Consider the following 15,339-nt stretch of genomic DNA (forward strand, 5'->3'; position numbering starts at 1 on the left):
GGAGGTGGGACCTGAACTTATCAGACATTGATGGCATATTCTTGCGAAATAAACCTTTGGGGATTTATATAGCACTATAAGGGCTCATACACACAACCGTATGTATTTTGCAGTCCGCAAAAAATACGGATGACATCCGTGTGCGTTCCCTAGTTTGCGGAACGGAACAGCTGGTCCTTCATAGAACAGTACTATCCTTGTCCGCAATGCAGACAATAATAAGACATGTTCTATTTTTTGTGAAACAGAAATACGGACATACGGAAATGGAATGCACACGGAGTAACTTACGTTTTTTTTTTTTGCAGACCCATTGAAGTGAATGGTTCCGCATATGGCCCACAAATGACTCACCAGTCCCTGGTCTTCTCCTGCCAGTGCTGCACACTGTGCTGTCACATGCGCACAGAGTGAGGACGTAGGCATGCCCTGTCACCGCATGCTGTGTCACATGGGGTCACAGAACAATGTGGTAGCAAGAGCTGAAAAGGCGAGTTCATTTTAAATTTTCGTCTGATCTGATTAACATTGGGGGTCTGATATGAGGTCTTATTGGGGGTCTGAGCAACATTGCGGGTCTGAATTAATGTCTGCTGAAGATTGGGGGTCTGAGCTGATGTCTGATTAACATTGAGGGTCTGATGAAAAGTATTTTATTTTCCTCCTCTAAAACTTAGGTACGTTTAATGGGCAAGTGTGTCGTTTAGAGCAAAAAATATGGTATTTCTATTAAAAGACCAGGAAGCAGAAAACTATAATGGCAAAGTCCGTAATCTGAGATTATTCCTCTAGTGTGTTCCTTTTAAGAAATAAGACTAATGAAATAATATGTAACAGTGGCCATATGGCTTGATGATTTCTATTTTGTCTTCGCGTGAAAAATACTTTGGACACAAAATATACAAAAGTAAAACAAAAACAATCACACATATACTCAACACTTAAATATACTATATAAACCAGTTGGTTCATAAACTGACTACAATGTATAAAAAAAACATTTTTTTTTTCCCTTCAGGGTGTCACATACATAGAAGGAACCCCTACAGTCTCAATAAATACAAGTAAAACACTGCACATTATTTGGTTTGCTTGTGTTTATTACAGGGCGAATATCATGGTCTTGAGAAGAGCCAATATTGTAATGTGTAGGCGAACAACAGTGCGCTGAAAGGTACTTTAACTGCAAACACATTACTTGAGAGCTACAGAGTTATCTTGCAGTCTGTATTAAAGTTCATCAGTATTCTTTGAGATCAAAGCATCCGTTATTGGCAAAAAAACATCCTCTTGAATATATAAATGTATTGCATCCACTGGCATTCATACACTGCAGGCAATATATTGCATCCCCTGGAGGATAGGATCTACAACATATACAGGCAGAGTGTCCTTTTTTAGATTTACCACATTTCTCAGACTTGTAAGCTGCGTCTACCTCGTGTACCCAGGGACATGCGAAGCCTTGGTTCTCGTGCTTTATAATGTTCATTGAAGTCCAACCTAAAGCTTAAAAATCTCAAGCTTTCATCTGTACTTGTTGTCAGCAAAACTAGAAACTGCTGAACAATACCCTACAGGGAAGAAAGGTAAAACTGCTTTAAAAAGAAGACAATAACTAGAGCACATAAAACATAGTTGTCAAGGTTAGGGATGAGCGAACTCGAACTGTATAGTTCGGGTTCGTACCGAATTTTGGGGTGTCCGTGACACGGACCCGAACCCGGACATTTTCGTAAAAGTCCGGGTTCGGGTTCGGTGTTCGTCGCTTTCTTCGCGCTTTTGTGACGCTTTCTTGGCGCTTTTTGAAAGGCTGCAAAGCAGCCAATCAACAAGCGTCATACTACTTGCCCCAAGAGGCCATCACAGCCATGCCTACTATTGGCATGGCTGTGATTGGCCAGAGCACCATGTGACCCAGCCTCTATTTAAGCTGGAGTCACATAGCGCCGCCCGTCACTCTGCTCTGATTAGCGTAGGGAGAGGTTGCGGCTGCGACAGTAGGGCGAGATTAGGCAGATTAACTCCTCCAAAGGACTTGATTAACTGATCGATCTGCAGCTGTGGATCATTGAGCTGCTGATCCTCAATTGCTCACTGTTTTTAGGCTGCACAGACCGTTTGTCAGTCTCATTTTTCTGGGGTGATCGGCGGCCATTTTGTGTCTTGTGGTGCGCCAGCACAAGCTGCGACCAAGTGCATTTAACCCTCAATGGTGTGGTTGTTTTTTGGCTAAAGCCTACATCAGGGTGAAGCTGTCACACCAAGTGCATTTATCCAGCAATAGTCTGTTCATTTTTTGGCCATATACAAAATCAGGGGCAAGCTGCGCCTGTCACCAAGTGCATTTAACCCTCAATGGTGTGGTTGTTTTTTGGCTAAAGCCTACATCAGGGTGAAGCTGTGACACCAAGTGCATTTAACCAGCAATAGTCTGTTCATTTTTTGGCCATATACAAAATCAGGGGCAAGCTGCGCCTGTCACCAAGTGCATTTAACCCTCAATGGTGTGGTTGTTTTTTGGCTAAAGCCTACATCAGGGTGAAGCTGTCACACCAAGTGCATTTAACCAGCAATAGTCTGTTCATTTTTTGGCCATATACAAAATCAGGGGCAAGCTGCGCCTGTCACCAAGTGCATTTAACCCTCAATGGTGTGGTTGTTTTTTGGCTAAAGCCTACATCAGGGTGAAGCTGTCACACCAAGTGCATTTAACCAGCAATAGTCTGTTTATTTTTTGGCCATATCCCAGTCTAATTCTGTCACTAAATCCATACCGGTCACCCAGCGCCTAAATACTAGGCCTCAAATTTATATCCAGCTAAATCTGTCCCTAGTGCTGTAGCTGGGCGAGTTATTTAGTGTCCGTTCAAGCACATTTCTTGTTCTGGGTTGAAATACAATTCCCAATTTAGCAATTTCATAATTTAGTGGTTCCTGCTATATCAGAGCTATTTGAAATCTATCCCAAAAAGGTATATAATATTGAAGGTGCACATTGGGTCATTCAGAATAACTTCACACACACCCGCTACTGTGTATTTCCAAGTCTAATTCTGTCACTAAACCCATACCTGTCACCCAGCGCCTAAATACTAGGCCTCAAATTTAAATCCCTCTAAATCTCTCGTTACCCACCGCTGTACTGTTGTTGCTGGGCAAGATATTTAGTGTCCGTCAAAGCACATTTTTTGTTCTGGGTTGAAGTACAATTCCCAATTTAGCAATTTCATAATTTAGTGGTTTCTGCTATATCAGAGCTATTTGAAATCTATCCCTAAAAGGGTATATAATATTGAAGGTGCACATAGGGTCATTCAGAATAACTTCACACACACGCTTCTGTGCATTTCCAAGTCTAATTCTGTCACTAAATCCATACCGGTGACCCAGCGCCTAAATACTAGGCCTCAAATTTAAATCCCTCTAAATCTCTCGTTACCCACCGCTGTACTGTTGTTGCTGGGCAAGATATTTAGTGTCCGTCAAAGCACATTTTTTGTTCTGGGTTGAAGTACAATTCCCAATTTAGCAATTTCATAATTTAGTGGTTTCTGCTATATCAGAGCTATTTGAAATCTATCCCTAAAAGGGTATATAATATTGAAGGTGCACATAGGGTCATTCAGAATAACTTCACACACACGCTTCTGTGCATTTCCAAGTCTAATTCTGTCACTAAATCCATACCGGTGACCCAGCGCCTAAATACTAGGCCTCAAATTTAAATCCCTCTAAATCTCTCGTTACCCACCGCTGTACTGTTGTTGCTGGGCAAGATATTTAGTGTCCGTCAAAGCACATTTTTTGTTCTGGGTTGAAGTACAATTCCCAATTTAGCAATTTCATAATTTAGTGGTTTCTGCTATATCAGAGCTATTTGAAATCTATCCCTAAAAGGGTATATAATATTGAAGGTGCACATAGGGTCATTCAGAATAACTTCACACACACGCTTCTGTGCATTTCCAAGTCTAATTCTGTCACTAAATCCATACCGGTGACCCAGCGCCTAAATACTAGGCCTCAAATTTAAATCCCTCTAAATCTCTCGTTACCCACCGCTGTACTGTTGTTGCTGGGCAAGATATTTAGTGTCCGTCAAAGCACATTTTTTGTTCTGGGTTGAAGTACAATTCCCAATTTAGCAATTTCATAATTTAGTGGTTTCTGCTATATCAGAGCTATTTGAAATCTATCCCTAAAAGGGTATATAATATTGAAGGTGCACATAGGGTCATTCAGAATAACTTCACACACACGCTTCTGTGCATTTCCAAGTCTAATTCTGTCACTAAATCCATACCGGTGACCCAGCGCCTAAATACTAGGCCTCAAATTTAAATCCCTCTAAATCTCTCGTTACCCACCGCTGTACTGTTGTTGCTGGGCAAGATATTTAGTGTCCGTCAAAGCACATTTTTTGTTCTGGGTTGAAGTACAATTCCCAATTTAGCAATTTCATAATTTAGTGGTTTCTGCTATATCAGAGCTATTTGAAATCTATCCCTAAAAGGGTATATAATATTGAAGGTGCACATAGGGTCATTCAGAATAACTTCACACACACGCTTCTGTGCATTTCCAAGTCTAATTCTGTCACTAAATCCATACCGGTGACCCAGCGCCTAAATACTAGGCCTCAAATTTAAATCCCTCTAAATCTCTCGTTACCCACCGCTGTACTGTTGTTGCTGGGCAAGATATTTAGTGTCCGTCAAAGCACATTTTTTGTTCTGGGTTGAAGTACAATTCCCAATTTAGCAATTTCATAATTTAGTGGTTTCTGCTATATCAGAGCTATTTGAAATCTATCCCTAAAAGGGTATATAATATTGAAGGTGCACATAGGGTCATTCAGAATAACTTCACACACACGCTTCTGTGCATTTCCAAGTCTAATTCTGTCACTAAATCCATACCGGTGACCCAGCGCCTAAATACTAGGCCTCAAATTTAAATCCCTCTAAATCTCTCGTTACCCACCGCTGTACTGTTGTTGCTGGGCAAGATATTTAGTGTCCGTCAAAGCACATTTTTTGTTCTGGGTTGAAGTACAATTCCCAATTTAGCAATTTCATAATTTAGTGGTTTCTGCTATATCAGAGCTATTTGAAATCTATCCCTAAAAGGGTATATAATATTGAAGGTGCACATAGGGTCATTCAGAATAACTTCACACACACCCGCTACTGTGTATTTCCAAGTCTAATTCTGTCACTAAATCCATACCTGTCACCCAGCGCCTAAATACTAGGCCTCAAATTTAAATCCCTCTAAATCTCTCGTTACCCACCGCTGTACTGTTGTTGCTGGGCAAGATATTTAGTGTCCGTCAAAGCACATTTTTTGTTCTGGGTTGAAGTACAATTCCCAATTTAGCAATTTCATAATTTAGTGGTTTCTGCTATATCAGAGCTATTTGAAATCTATCCCTAAAAGGGTATATAATATTGAAGGTGCACATTGGGTCATTCAGAATAACTTCACACACACCCGCTACTGTGTATTTCCAAGTCTAATTCTGTCACTAAACCCATACCTGTCACCCAGCGCCTAAATACTAGGCCTCAAATTTAAATCCCTCTAAATCTCTCGTTACCCACCGCTGTACTGTTGTTGCTGGGCAAGATATTTAGTGTCCGTCAAAGCACATTTTTTGTTCTGGGTTGAAGTACAATTCCCAATTTAGCAATTTCATAATTTAGTGGTTTCTGCTATATCAGAGCTATTTGAAATCTATCCCTAAAAGGGTATATAATATTGAAGGTGCACATTGGGTCATTCAGAATAACTTCACACACACCCGCTACTGTGTATTTCCAAGTCTAATTCTGTCACTAAACCCATACCTGTCACCCAGCGCCTAAATACTAGGCCTCAAATTTAAATCCCTCTAAATCTCTCGTTACCCACCGCTGTACTGTTGTTGCTGGGCAAGATATTTAGTGTCCGTCAAAGCACATTTTTTGTTCTGGGTTGAAGTACAATTCCCAATTTAGCAATTTCATAATTTAGTGGTTTCTGCTATATCAGAGCTATTTGAAATCTATCCCTAAAAGGGTATATAATATTGAAGGTGCACATAGGGTCATTCAGAATAACTTCACACACACGCTTCTGTGCATTTCCAAGTCTAATTCTGTCACTAAATCCATACCGGTGACCCAGCGCCTAAATACTAGGCCTCAAATTTAAATCCCTCTAAATCTCTCGTTACCCACCGCTGTACTGTTGTTGCTGGGCAAGATATTTAGTGTCCGTCAAAGCACATTTTTTGTTCTGGGTTGAAGTACAATTCCCAATTTAGCAATTTCATAATTTAGTGGTTTCTGCTATATCAGAGCTATTTGAAATCTATCCCTAAAAGGGTATATAATATTGAAGGTGCACATTGGGTCATTCAGAATAACTTCACACACACCCGCTACTGTGTATTTCCAAGTCTAATTCTGTCACTAAACCCATACTTGTCACCCAGCGCCTAAATACTAGGCCTCAAATTTAAATCCCTCTAAATCTCTCGTTACCCACCGCTGTACTGTTGTTGCTGGGCAAGATATTTAGTGTCCGTCAAAGCACATTTTTTGTTCTGGGTTGAAGTACAATTCCCAATTTAGCAATTTCATAATTTAGTGGTTTCTGCTATATCAGAGCTATTTGAAATCTATCCCTAAAAGGGTATATAATATTGAAGGTGCACATTGGGTCATTCAGAATAACTTCACACACACCCGCTACTGTGTATTTCCAAGTCTAATTCTGTCACTAAACCCATACCTGTCACCCAGCGCCTAAATACTAGGCCTCAAATTTAAATCCCTCTAAATCTCTCGTTACCCACCGCTGTACTGTTGTTGCTGGGCAAGATATTTAGTGTCCGTCAAAGCACATTTTTTGTTCTGGGTTGAAGTACAATTCCCAATTTAGCAATTTCATAATTTAGTGGTTTCTGCTATATCAGAGCTATTTGAAATCTATCCCTAAAAGGGTATATAATATTGAAGGTGCACATAGGGTCATTCAGAATAACTTCACACACACGCTTCTGTGCATTTCCAAGTCTAATTCTGTCACTAAATCCATACCGGTCACCCAGCGCCTAAATACTAGGCCTCAAATTTATATCCCGCTGAATTTGAATACAATACATTGGGCCAAATAATATATTTGTTGTTGTGGTGAACCATAACAATGAGAAAAACATCTAGTAAGGGACGCGGACGTGGACATGGTCGTGGTGGTGTTAGTGGACCCTCTGGTGCTGGGAGAGGACGTGGCCGTTCTGCCACATCCACACGTCCTAGTGTACCAACTACCTCAGGTCCCAGTAGCCGCCAGAATTTACAGCGATATATGGTGGGGCCCAATGCCGTTCTAAGGATGGTAAGGCCTGAGCAGGTACAGGCATTAGTCAATTGGGTGGCCGACAGTGGATCCAGCACGTTCACATTATCTCCCACCCAGTCTTCTGCAGAAAGCGCACAGATGGCGCCTGAAAACCAACCCCATCAGTCTGTCACATCACCCCCATGCATACCAGGGAAACTGTCTCAGCCTCAAGTTATGCAGCAGTCTCTTATGCTGTTTGAAGACTCCGCTGGCAGGGTTTCCCAAGGGCATCCACCTAGCCCTTCCCCAGCGGTGAAAGACATAGAATGCACTGACGCACAACCACTTATGTTTCCTGATGATGAGGACATGGGAATACCACCTCAGCATGTCTCTGATGATGACGAAACACAGGTGCCAACTGCTGCGTCTTTCTGCAGTGTGCAGACTGAACAGGAGGTCAGGGATCAAGACTGGGTGGAAGACGATGCAGGGGACGATGAGGTCCTAGACCCCACATGGAATGAAGGTCGTGCCACTGACTTTCACAGTTCGGAGGAAGAGGCAGTGGTGAGACCGAGCCAACAGCGTAGCAAAAGAGGGAGCAGTGGGCAAAAGCAGAACACCCGCCGCCAAGAGACTCCGCCTGCTACTGACCGCCGCCATCTGGGACCGAGCACCCCAAAGGCAGCTTCAAGGAGTTCCCTGGCATGGCACTTCTTCAAACAATGTGCTGACGACAAGACCCGAGTGGTTTGCACGCTGTGCCATCAGAGCCTGAAGCGAGGCATTAACGTTCTGAACCTGAGCACAACCTGCATGACCAGGCACCTGCATGCAAAGCATGAACTGCAGTGGAGTAAACACCTTAAAACCAAGGAAGTCACTCAGGCTCCCCCTGCTACCTCTTCTGCTGCTGCCGCCTCGGCCTATTCTGCTGCTGCCGCCTCGGCCTCTTCCTCCGCCTCTGGAGGAACGTTGGCACCTGCCGCCCAGCAAACAGGGGATGTACCACCAACACCACCACCACCACCTCCGTCACCAAGCGTCTCAACCATGTCACACGCCAGCGTTCAGCTCTCCATCTCACAAACATTTGATAGAAAGCGTAAATTCCCACCTAGCCACCCTCGATCCCTGGCCCTGAATGCCAGCATTTCTAAACTACTGGCCTATGAAATGCTGTCATTTAGGCTGGTGGACACAGACAGCTTCAAACAGCTCATGTCGCTTGCTGTCCCACAGTATGTTGTTCCCAGCCGGCACTACTTCTCCAAGAGAGCCGTGCCTTCCCTGCACAACCAAGTATCCGATAAAATCAAGTGTGCACTGCGCAACGCCATCTGTGGCAAGGTCCACCTAACCACAGATACGTGGACCAGTAAGCACGGCCAGGGACGCTATATCTCCCTAACTGCACACTGGGTAAATGTAGTGGCAGCTGGGCCCCAGGCGGAGAGCTGTTTGGCGCACGTCCTTCCGCCGCCAAGGATCGCAGGGCAACATTCTTTGCCTCCTGTTGCCACCTCCTCCTTCTCGGCTTCCTCCTCCTCTTCTTCCACCTGCTCATCCAGTCAGCCACACACCTTCACCACCAACTTCAGCACAGCCCGGGGTAAACGTCAGCAGGCCATTCTGAAACTCATATGTTTGGGGGACAGGCCCCACACCGCACAGGAGTTGTGGCGGGGTATAGAACAACAGACCGACGAGTGGTTGCTGCCGGTGAGCCTCAAGCCCGGCCTGGTGGTGTGTGATAATGGGCGAAATCTCGTTGCAGCTCTGGGACTAGCCAATTTGACGCACATCCCTTGCTTGGCGCATGTGCTGAATTTGGTGGTGCAGAAGTTCATTCACAACTACCCCGACATGTCAGAGCTGCTGCATAAAGTGCGGGCCGTCTGTTCGCGCTTCCGGCGTTCACATCCTGCCGCTGCTCGCCTGTCTGCGCTACAGCGTAACTTCGGCCTTCCCGCTCACCGCCTCATATGCGACGTGCCCACCAGGTGGAACTCCACCTTGCACATGCTGGACAGACTGTGCGAGCAGCAGCAGGCCATAGTGGAGTTTCAGCTGCAGCACGCACGGGTCAGTCGCACTACAGAACAGCACCACTTCACCACCAATGACTGGGCCTCCATGCGAGACCTGTGTGCCCTGTTGCGCTGTTTCGAGTACTCCACCAACATGGCCAGTGGCGATGACACCGTTATCAGCGTTACAATACCACTTCTATGTCTCCTTGAGAAAACACTTAGGGCGATGATGGAACAGGAGGTGGCCCAGGAGGAGGAGGATGAGGAAGAGGGGTCATTTTTAGCACTTTCAGGCCAGTCTCTTCGAAGTGACTCAGAGGGAGGTTTTTTGCAACAGCAGAGGCCAGGTACAAATGTGGCCAGCCAGGGCCCACTACTGGAGGACGAGGAGGACGAGGATGAGGAGGAGGTGGAGGAGGATGAGGATGAAGCATGGTCACAGCGGGGTGGCACCCAACGCAGCTCGGGTCCATCACTGGTGCGTGGCTGGGGGGAAAGGCAGGACGATGACGATACGCCTCCCACAGAGGACAGCTTGTCCTTACCCCTGGGCAGCCTGGCACACATGAGCGACTACATGCTGCAGTGCCTGCGCAACGACAGCAGAGTTGCCCACATTTTAACCTGTGCGGACTACTGGGTTGCCACCCTGCTGGATCCACGCTACAAAGACAATGTGCCCACCTTACTTCCTGCACTGGAGCGTGATAGGAAGATGCGCGAGTACAAGCGCACGTTGGTAGACGCGCTACTGAGAGCATTCCCAAATGTCACAGGGGAACAAGTGGAAGCCCAAGGCCAAGGCAGAGGAGGAGCAAGAGGTCGCCAAGGCAGCTGTGTCACGGCCAGCTCCTCTGAGGGCAGGGTTAGCATGGCAGAGATGTGGAAAACTTTTGTCAACACGCCACAGCTAACTGCACCACCACCTGATACGCAACGTGTTAGCAGGAGGCAACATTTCACTAACATGGTGGAACAGTACGTGTGCACACCCCTCCACGTACTGACTGATGGTTCGGCCCCATTCAACTTCTGGGTCTCTAAATTGTCCACGTGGCCAGAGCTAGCCTTTTATGCCTTGGAGGTGCTGGCCTGCCCGGCAGCCAGCGTTTTGTCTGAACGTGTATTCAGCACGGCAGGGGGCGTCATTACAGACAAACGCAGCCGCCTGTCTACAGCCAATGTGGACAAGCTGACGTTCATAAAAATGAACCAGGCATGGATCCCACAGGACCTGTCCGTCCCTTGTCCAGATTAGACATTAACTACCTCCCCATAACCATATATTATTGGACTCCAGGGCACTTCCTCATTCAATCCTATTTTTATTTTCATTTTACCATTATATTGCGATGCTACCCAAAGTTGAATGAACCTCTCCTCTGCCTGTGTGCTAGGCCTAAATATATGCCAATGGACTGTTGCAGTGGTGGCTGACATGAAGCCTGATTCTCTGCTATGACATGCAGACTAATTCTCTGCTGACATGAAGCCAGATTGTCTGTTACGGGACCTTTCTCCTCTGCCTGGGTTCTGGGCCTAAATTTATGAAAATTGACTCTTACAGTGGTGGGTGACGTGAAGCCTGATTCTCTGCTATGATATGAAGACTGATTCTCTGCTGACATGAAGCCAGATTGTCTGTTACGGGACCTTTCTCCTCTGCCTGGGTTCTGGGCCTAAATTTATGAAAATTGACTCTTACAGTGGTGGGTGACGTGAAGCCTGATTCTCTGCTATGATATGAAGACTGATTCTCTGCTGACATGAAGCCAGATTGTCTGTTACGGGACCTTTCTCCTCTGCCTGGGTTCTGGGCCTAAATTTATGAAAATTGACTCTTACAGTGGTGGGTGACGTGAAGCCTGATTCTCTGCTATGATATGAAGACTGATTCTCTGCTGACATGAAGCCAGATTGTCTGTTACGGGACCTTTCTCCTCTGCCTGGGTTCTGGGCCTAAATTTATGAAAATTGACTCTTACAGTGGTGGGTGACGTGAAGCCTGATTCTCTGCTATGATATGAAGACTGATTCTCTGCTGACATGAAGCCAGATTGTCTGTTACGGGACCTTTCTCCTCTGCCTGGGTTCTGGGCCTAAATTTATGAAAATTGACTCTTACAGTGGTGGGTGACGTGAAGCCTGATTCTCTGCTATGATATGAAGACTGATTCTCTGCTGACATGAAGACAGATTCTCTGTTACGGGACCTCTCTCCTCTGCCTGTGTGTGTGCTGGGCCTAAATATATGCCAATGGACTGTTGCAGTGGTGGCTGACGTGAAGCCTCATTCTCTGCTATGACATGCAGACTAATTCTCTGCTGACATGAAGACAGATTCTCTGTTACGGGACCTCTCTCCTCTGCCTGTGTGTGTGCTGGGCCTAAATATATGCCAATGGACTGTTGCAGTGGTGGCTGACGTGAAGCCTCATTCTCTGCTATGACATGCAGACTAATTCTCTGCTGACATGAAGCCAGATTGTCTGTTACGGGACCTCTCTCCTCTGCCTGTGTGTGTGCTGGGCCTAAATATATGCCAATGGACTGTTGCAGTGGTGGCTGACGTGAAGCCTCATTCTCTGCTATGACATGCAGACTAATTCTCTGCTGACATGAAGACAGATTCTCTGTTACGGGACCTCCCTCCTCTGCCTGGGTGCTGGGCCTAAATATATGCCAATGGACTGTTGCAGTGGTGGCTGACGTGAAGCCTCATTCTCTGCTATGACATGCAGACTAATTCTCTGCTGACATGAAGACAGATTCTCTGTTACGGGACCTCTCTCCTCTGCCTGGGTGCCGGGGCCTAAATATCTGAGAATGGACTGTTCCAGTGGTGGGTGACGGGAAGCCAGATTCTCTGCTATGGAACCTCTCTCCAATTGATTTTGGTTAATTTTTATTTATTTAATTTTTATTTTAATTCATTTCCCTATCCACATTTGTTTGCAGGGGATTTACCTACATGTTGCTGCCTTTTGCAGCCCTCTAGCTCTTTCCTGGGCTGTTTTACAGCCTTTTTAGTGCCGAAAAGTTCGGGTCCCCATTGACTTCAATGGGGTTCGGGTTCGGGACGAAGTTCGGATCGGGTTCGGATCCCGAACCCGAACATTTCCGGGATGTTCGGCCGAACTTCTCGAACCCGAACATCCAGGTGTTCGCTCAACTCTAGTCAAGGTATATAGATCTCTGATGTAGGTTTTTATCACAGAACCATTAATATCCTAAAACCAAATACGGAAGTAGTTGAAATTACAAATATATGCTAAATCTAAAAGGGGTTGCCCGGGTTCAGAGCTGAACCCGGACATACCCTTATTTTCACCCAGGTAGCCATGCTCATGCTCCGATGCGCTCCCTTGCCCTGCGCTAGATCGCGCAGGGGACAGGCTCTTTTGTTTTCAATAAAACTTCCGCCCGGCAGTGTGGGCGGGCTTTAGCGCTGCCCTAGGGTTGGGCGATATACCGGTATCACGATATACCGCGGTATTAAAAAAACGGCGATATCGCCGTTTCCTAAATACCGCGGTATTTTGTGACATCATCAAAGAGGTCAGCGCACATTGTGCGCTGACCTCTTCTAAACGTGCGTCCGCCCGCTTCTAACAACTCGCCTTCAGGAACTGACTGATCACTTACCGCCCGCCCCTGCACCTTGCTCTTCCTCTCGCTCCTGGCCTGCCTCCTTCTTGCTCCGCCTCCCTAAGTCAAGTCTCCACCCACCATCTGACATCATCACCCACCAGTGCCGGGCGCCGTGTGAGTACTGTGTGAGTACTGTCTCTGGAGAGACTTTTCCTGCGGCTGCCTCACTAGTGCGTTCTGTCTGATGACAAAGTTATAAACTTACTACTTCCCGCAGCGGCCGCCCCGGCTCTCCCTCCTCCTCGCTCCCATAAGACTTTATTATAACGCCTCCTTGTGGCCCCCCCCCATACAGTGCAACGCCTCCTTGTGGCCCCCCATACAGTGTAACGTCTCCTTGTGGCCCCCCATACAGTGTAACGCCTCCTTGTGGCCCCCCATACAGTGTAACGCCTCCTTGTGGCCCCCCATACAGTGCAACGCCTCCTTGTGGCCCCCCATACAGTGCAACGTCTCCTTGTAGCCCCCATACAGTGCAACGTCTCCTTGTGGCTGCCCCCATACAGTATAACGTCTCCTTGTGGCTGCCCCCATACAGTATAACGTAGGGATCGACCGATATTGATTTTTTAGGGCCGATACCGATACCGATAATTTGTGAACTTTCAGGCCGATAGCCGATAATTTATACCGATATTCTGGGAAAAAAAAATTAAAATTCCCACAAATCTGCTGAAAATTAATGTTTATTGTTAATGTGTATTTTATTTTTTTTTTGTAAATCTTTCTTTTTCATTTATATTTAATATTTTGGTGTTTTATTTTTATTACTTTTTTTTTTTTTAAACTAACTTTTAGCCCCCTTAGGGACTAGAACCCTTGTCCTAGTCACCCTGATAGAGATCTATCAGGGTGAATAGGAGCTCACACTGTCCCTGCTGCTCTGTGCTTTGTGCACACAGCAGCATGGAGCTTATCATGACAGCCAGGGCTTCAATAGCGTCCTGGCTGCCATGGTAACCGATCAGAGCTCCAGCATTACACTGCTGGGGCTCCGATCGGAGGAGCAGGGGAGAGGGAATCCTGTGGGGGGCGCACTGCGACTGGGGTGGGGGGGAGGGGGGGGGGCGCACCACTGCTTAATACTGGGGGGGGAGGGGGGGCGCACTGCGCCACCAATGTCTGATACTGGGGGGCTTGGGGGGGCGCACTGCGCCACCACTGCTTAATACTGGGGGGGAGGGGGGGCGCACTGCGCCACCAATGTCTGATACTGGGGGGCGCACTGCGCCACCAATGAAGCTTAATCTCTAATTTATTCATATACAGGAGGCGGGAGCTGGCTGCAGGATCACATAGCCGGCTCCCGACCTCTATGAGCAGTAGCTGCGATCCGCGGCACCTGAGGAGTTAACTACCGCAGATCGCAGCTACAGCTCATAGAGGCCGGGAGCCGGCTATGTGATCCTGCAGCCAGCTCCCGCCTCCTGTATATGAATTAATGTGAGATTAAGCTTCATTGGTGGCGCAGTGGCCATAGCTCCTCCCCTCCTCTTGTCCCCTGTCCCCCCATTGGCTGGAGCGGCAGCAGCAGCACAGGGGGAGGAGACACTGCTCCTTCTCCCCTGTGCTGCTGCTGAGGGAACACGGAGAGCGCTGTCAGCAGCGCGATCTGTGTTCCCAGGACGTTATCGGAATATCGGCAAAATAAATGCCGATACCGATAACGTTCAAAATCCTGAATATCGGCCGATAATATCGGTAAATCCGATAATCCGTCGATCCCTAGTATAACGTCTCCTTGTGGCTGCCCCCCATACAGTATAACGTCTCCTTGTGGCTGCCCCCATACAGTATAACGTCTCCTTGTGGCCCCCCATACAGTATAACGTCTCCTTGTGGCCCCCCATACAGTATAACGTCTCCTTGTGGCCCCCCATACAGTATAACGTCTCCTTGTGGCCCCCCATACAGTATAACGTCTCCTTGTGGCCCCCCATACAGTATAACATCTCCTTGTGTTTTTTTTTTCTTTTAAACGGGTATTTATCGCGATATATATCGTTATCGCGATAAAAAATTTTAATATCGTTATCGTCTGAATATTTTTGATATCGTCCAACCCTACGCTGCCCTAGCTGTTTTACTGGCTAAATCAGCGCTAAATACCACCAATCAGTGCCGGTGATGTCACCGGGCAACCGTAAATAGTGCCATTAGAAAGTACAACGTGTCCCGCAAAATGCTATGTGAATGGAAAAATTTAAAAAAGTTAGGACTATGGGAAGCCAGCAAAAAAATGTTAAATCTCAGGGACCTTAAGGGGTTAAAGACATGTCAACATGTGCCAAAACCGCGCAAAGATTTGTCACAAAGTAAG

The 15,339-nt window shown here is 46.5% G+C and overlaps 1 protein-coding gene across 3 annotated transcripts in view; it reads right to left on the reverse strand.

Moving 5' to 3' along the window:
* Nucleotides 1-211: 211 nt before the first annotated feature.
* TUBGCP3 (tubulin gamma complex associated protein 3) overlaps nucleotides 212-15,339 on the reverse strand; it is a 127,666-nt gene continuing 112,538 nt past the window's right edge. For all 3 annotated transcript variants that reach the window (XM_044286034.1, XM_044286033.1, XM_044286035.1), the window contains one exon: nucleotides 212-1,574. In XM_044286034.1, coding sequence (XP_044141969.1) covers nucleotides 1,416-1,574 — 159 coding nt within the window. In that variant the 3' untranslated portion in view covers nucleotides 212-1,415. The remainder of the gene's footprint in view (nucleotides 1,575-15,339) is intronic.

This window comes from Bufo gargarizans, chromosome 3 (assembly GCF_014858855.1).
Source record: "Bufo gargarizans isolate SCDJY-AF-19 chromosome 3, ASM1485885v1, whole genome shotgun sequence".
In the NCBI taxonomy this organism is placed as follows: domain Eukaryota; kingdom Metazoa; phylum Chordata; class Amphibia; order Anura; family Bufonidae; genus Bufo; species Bufo gargarizans.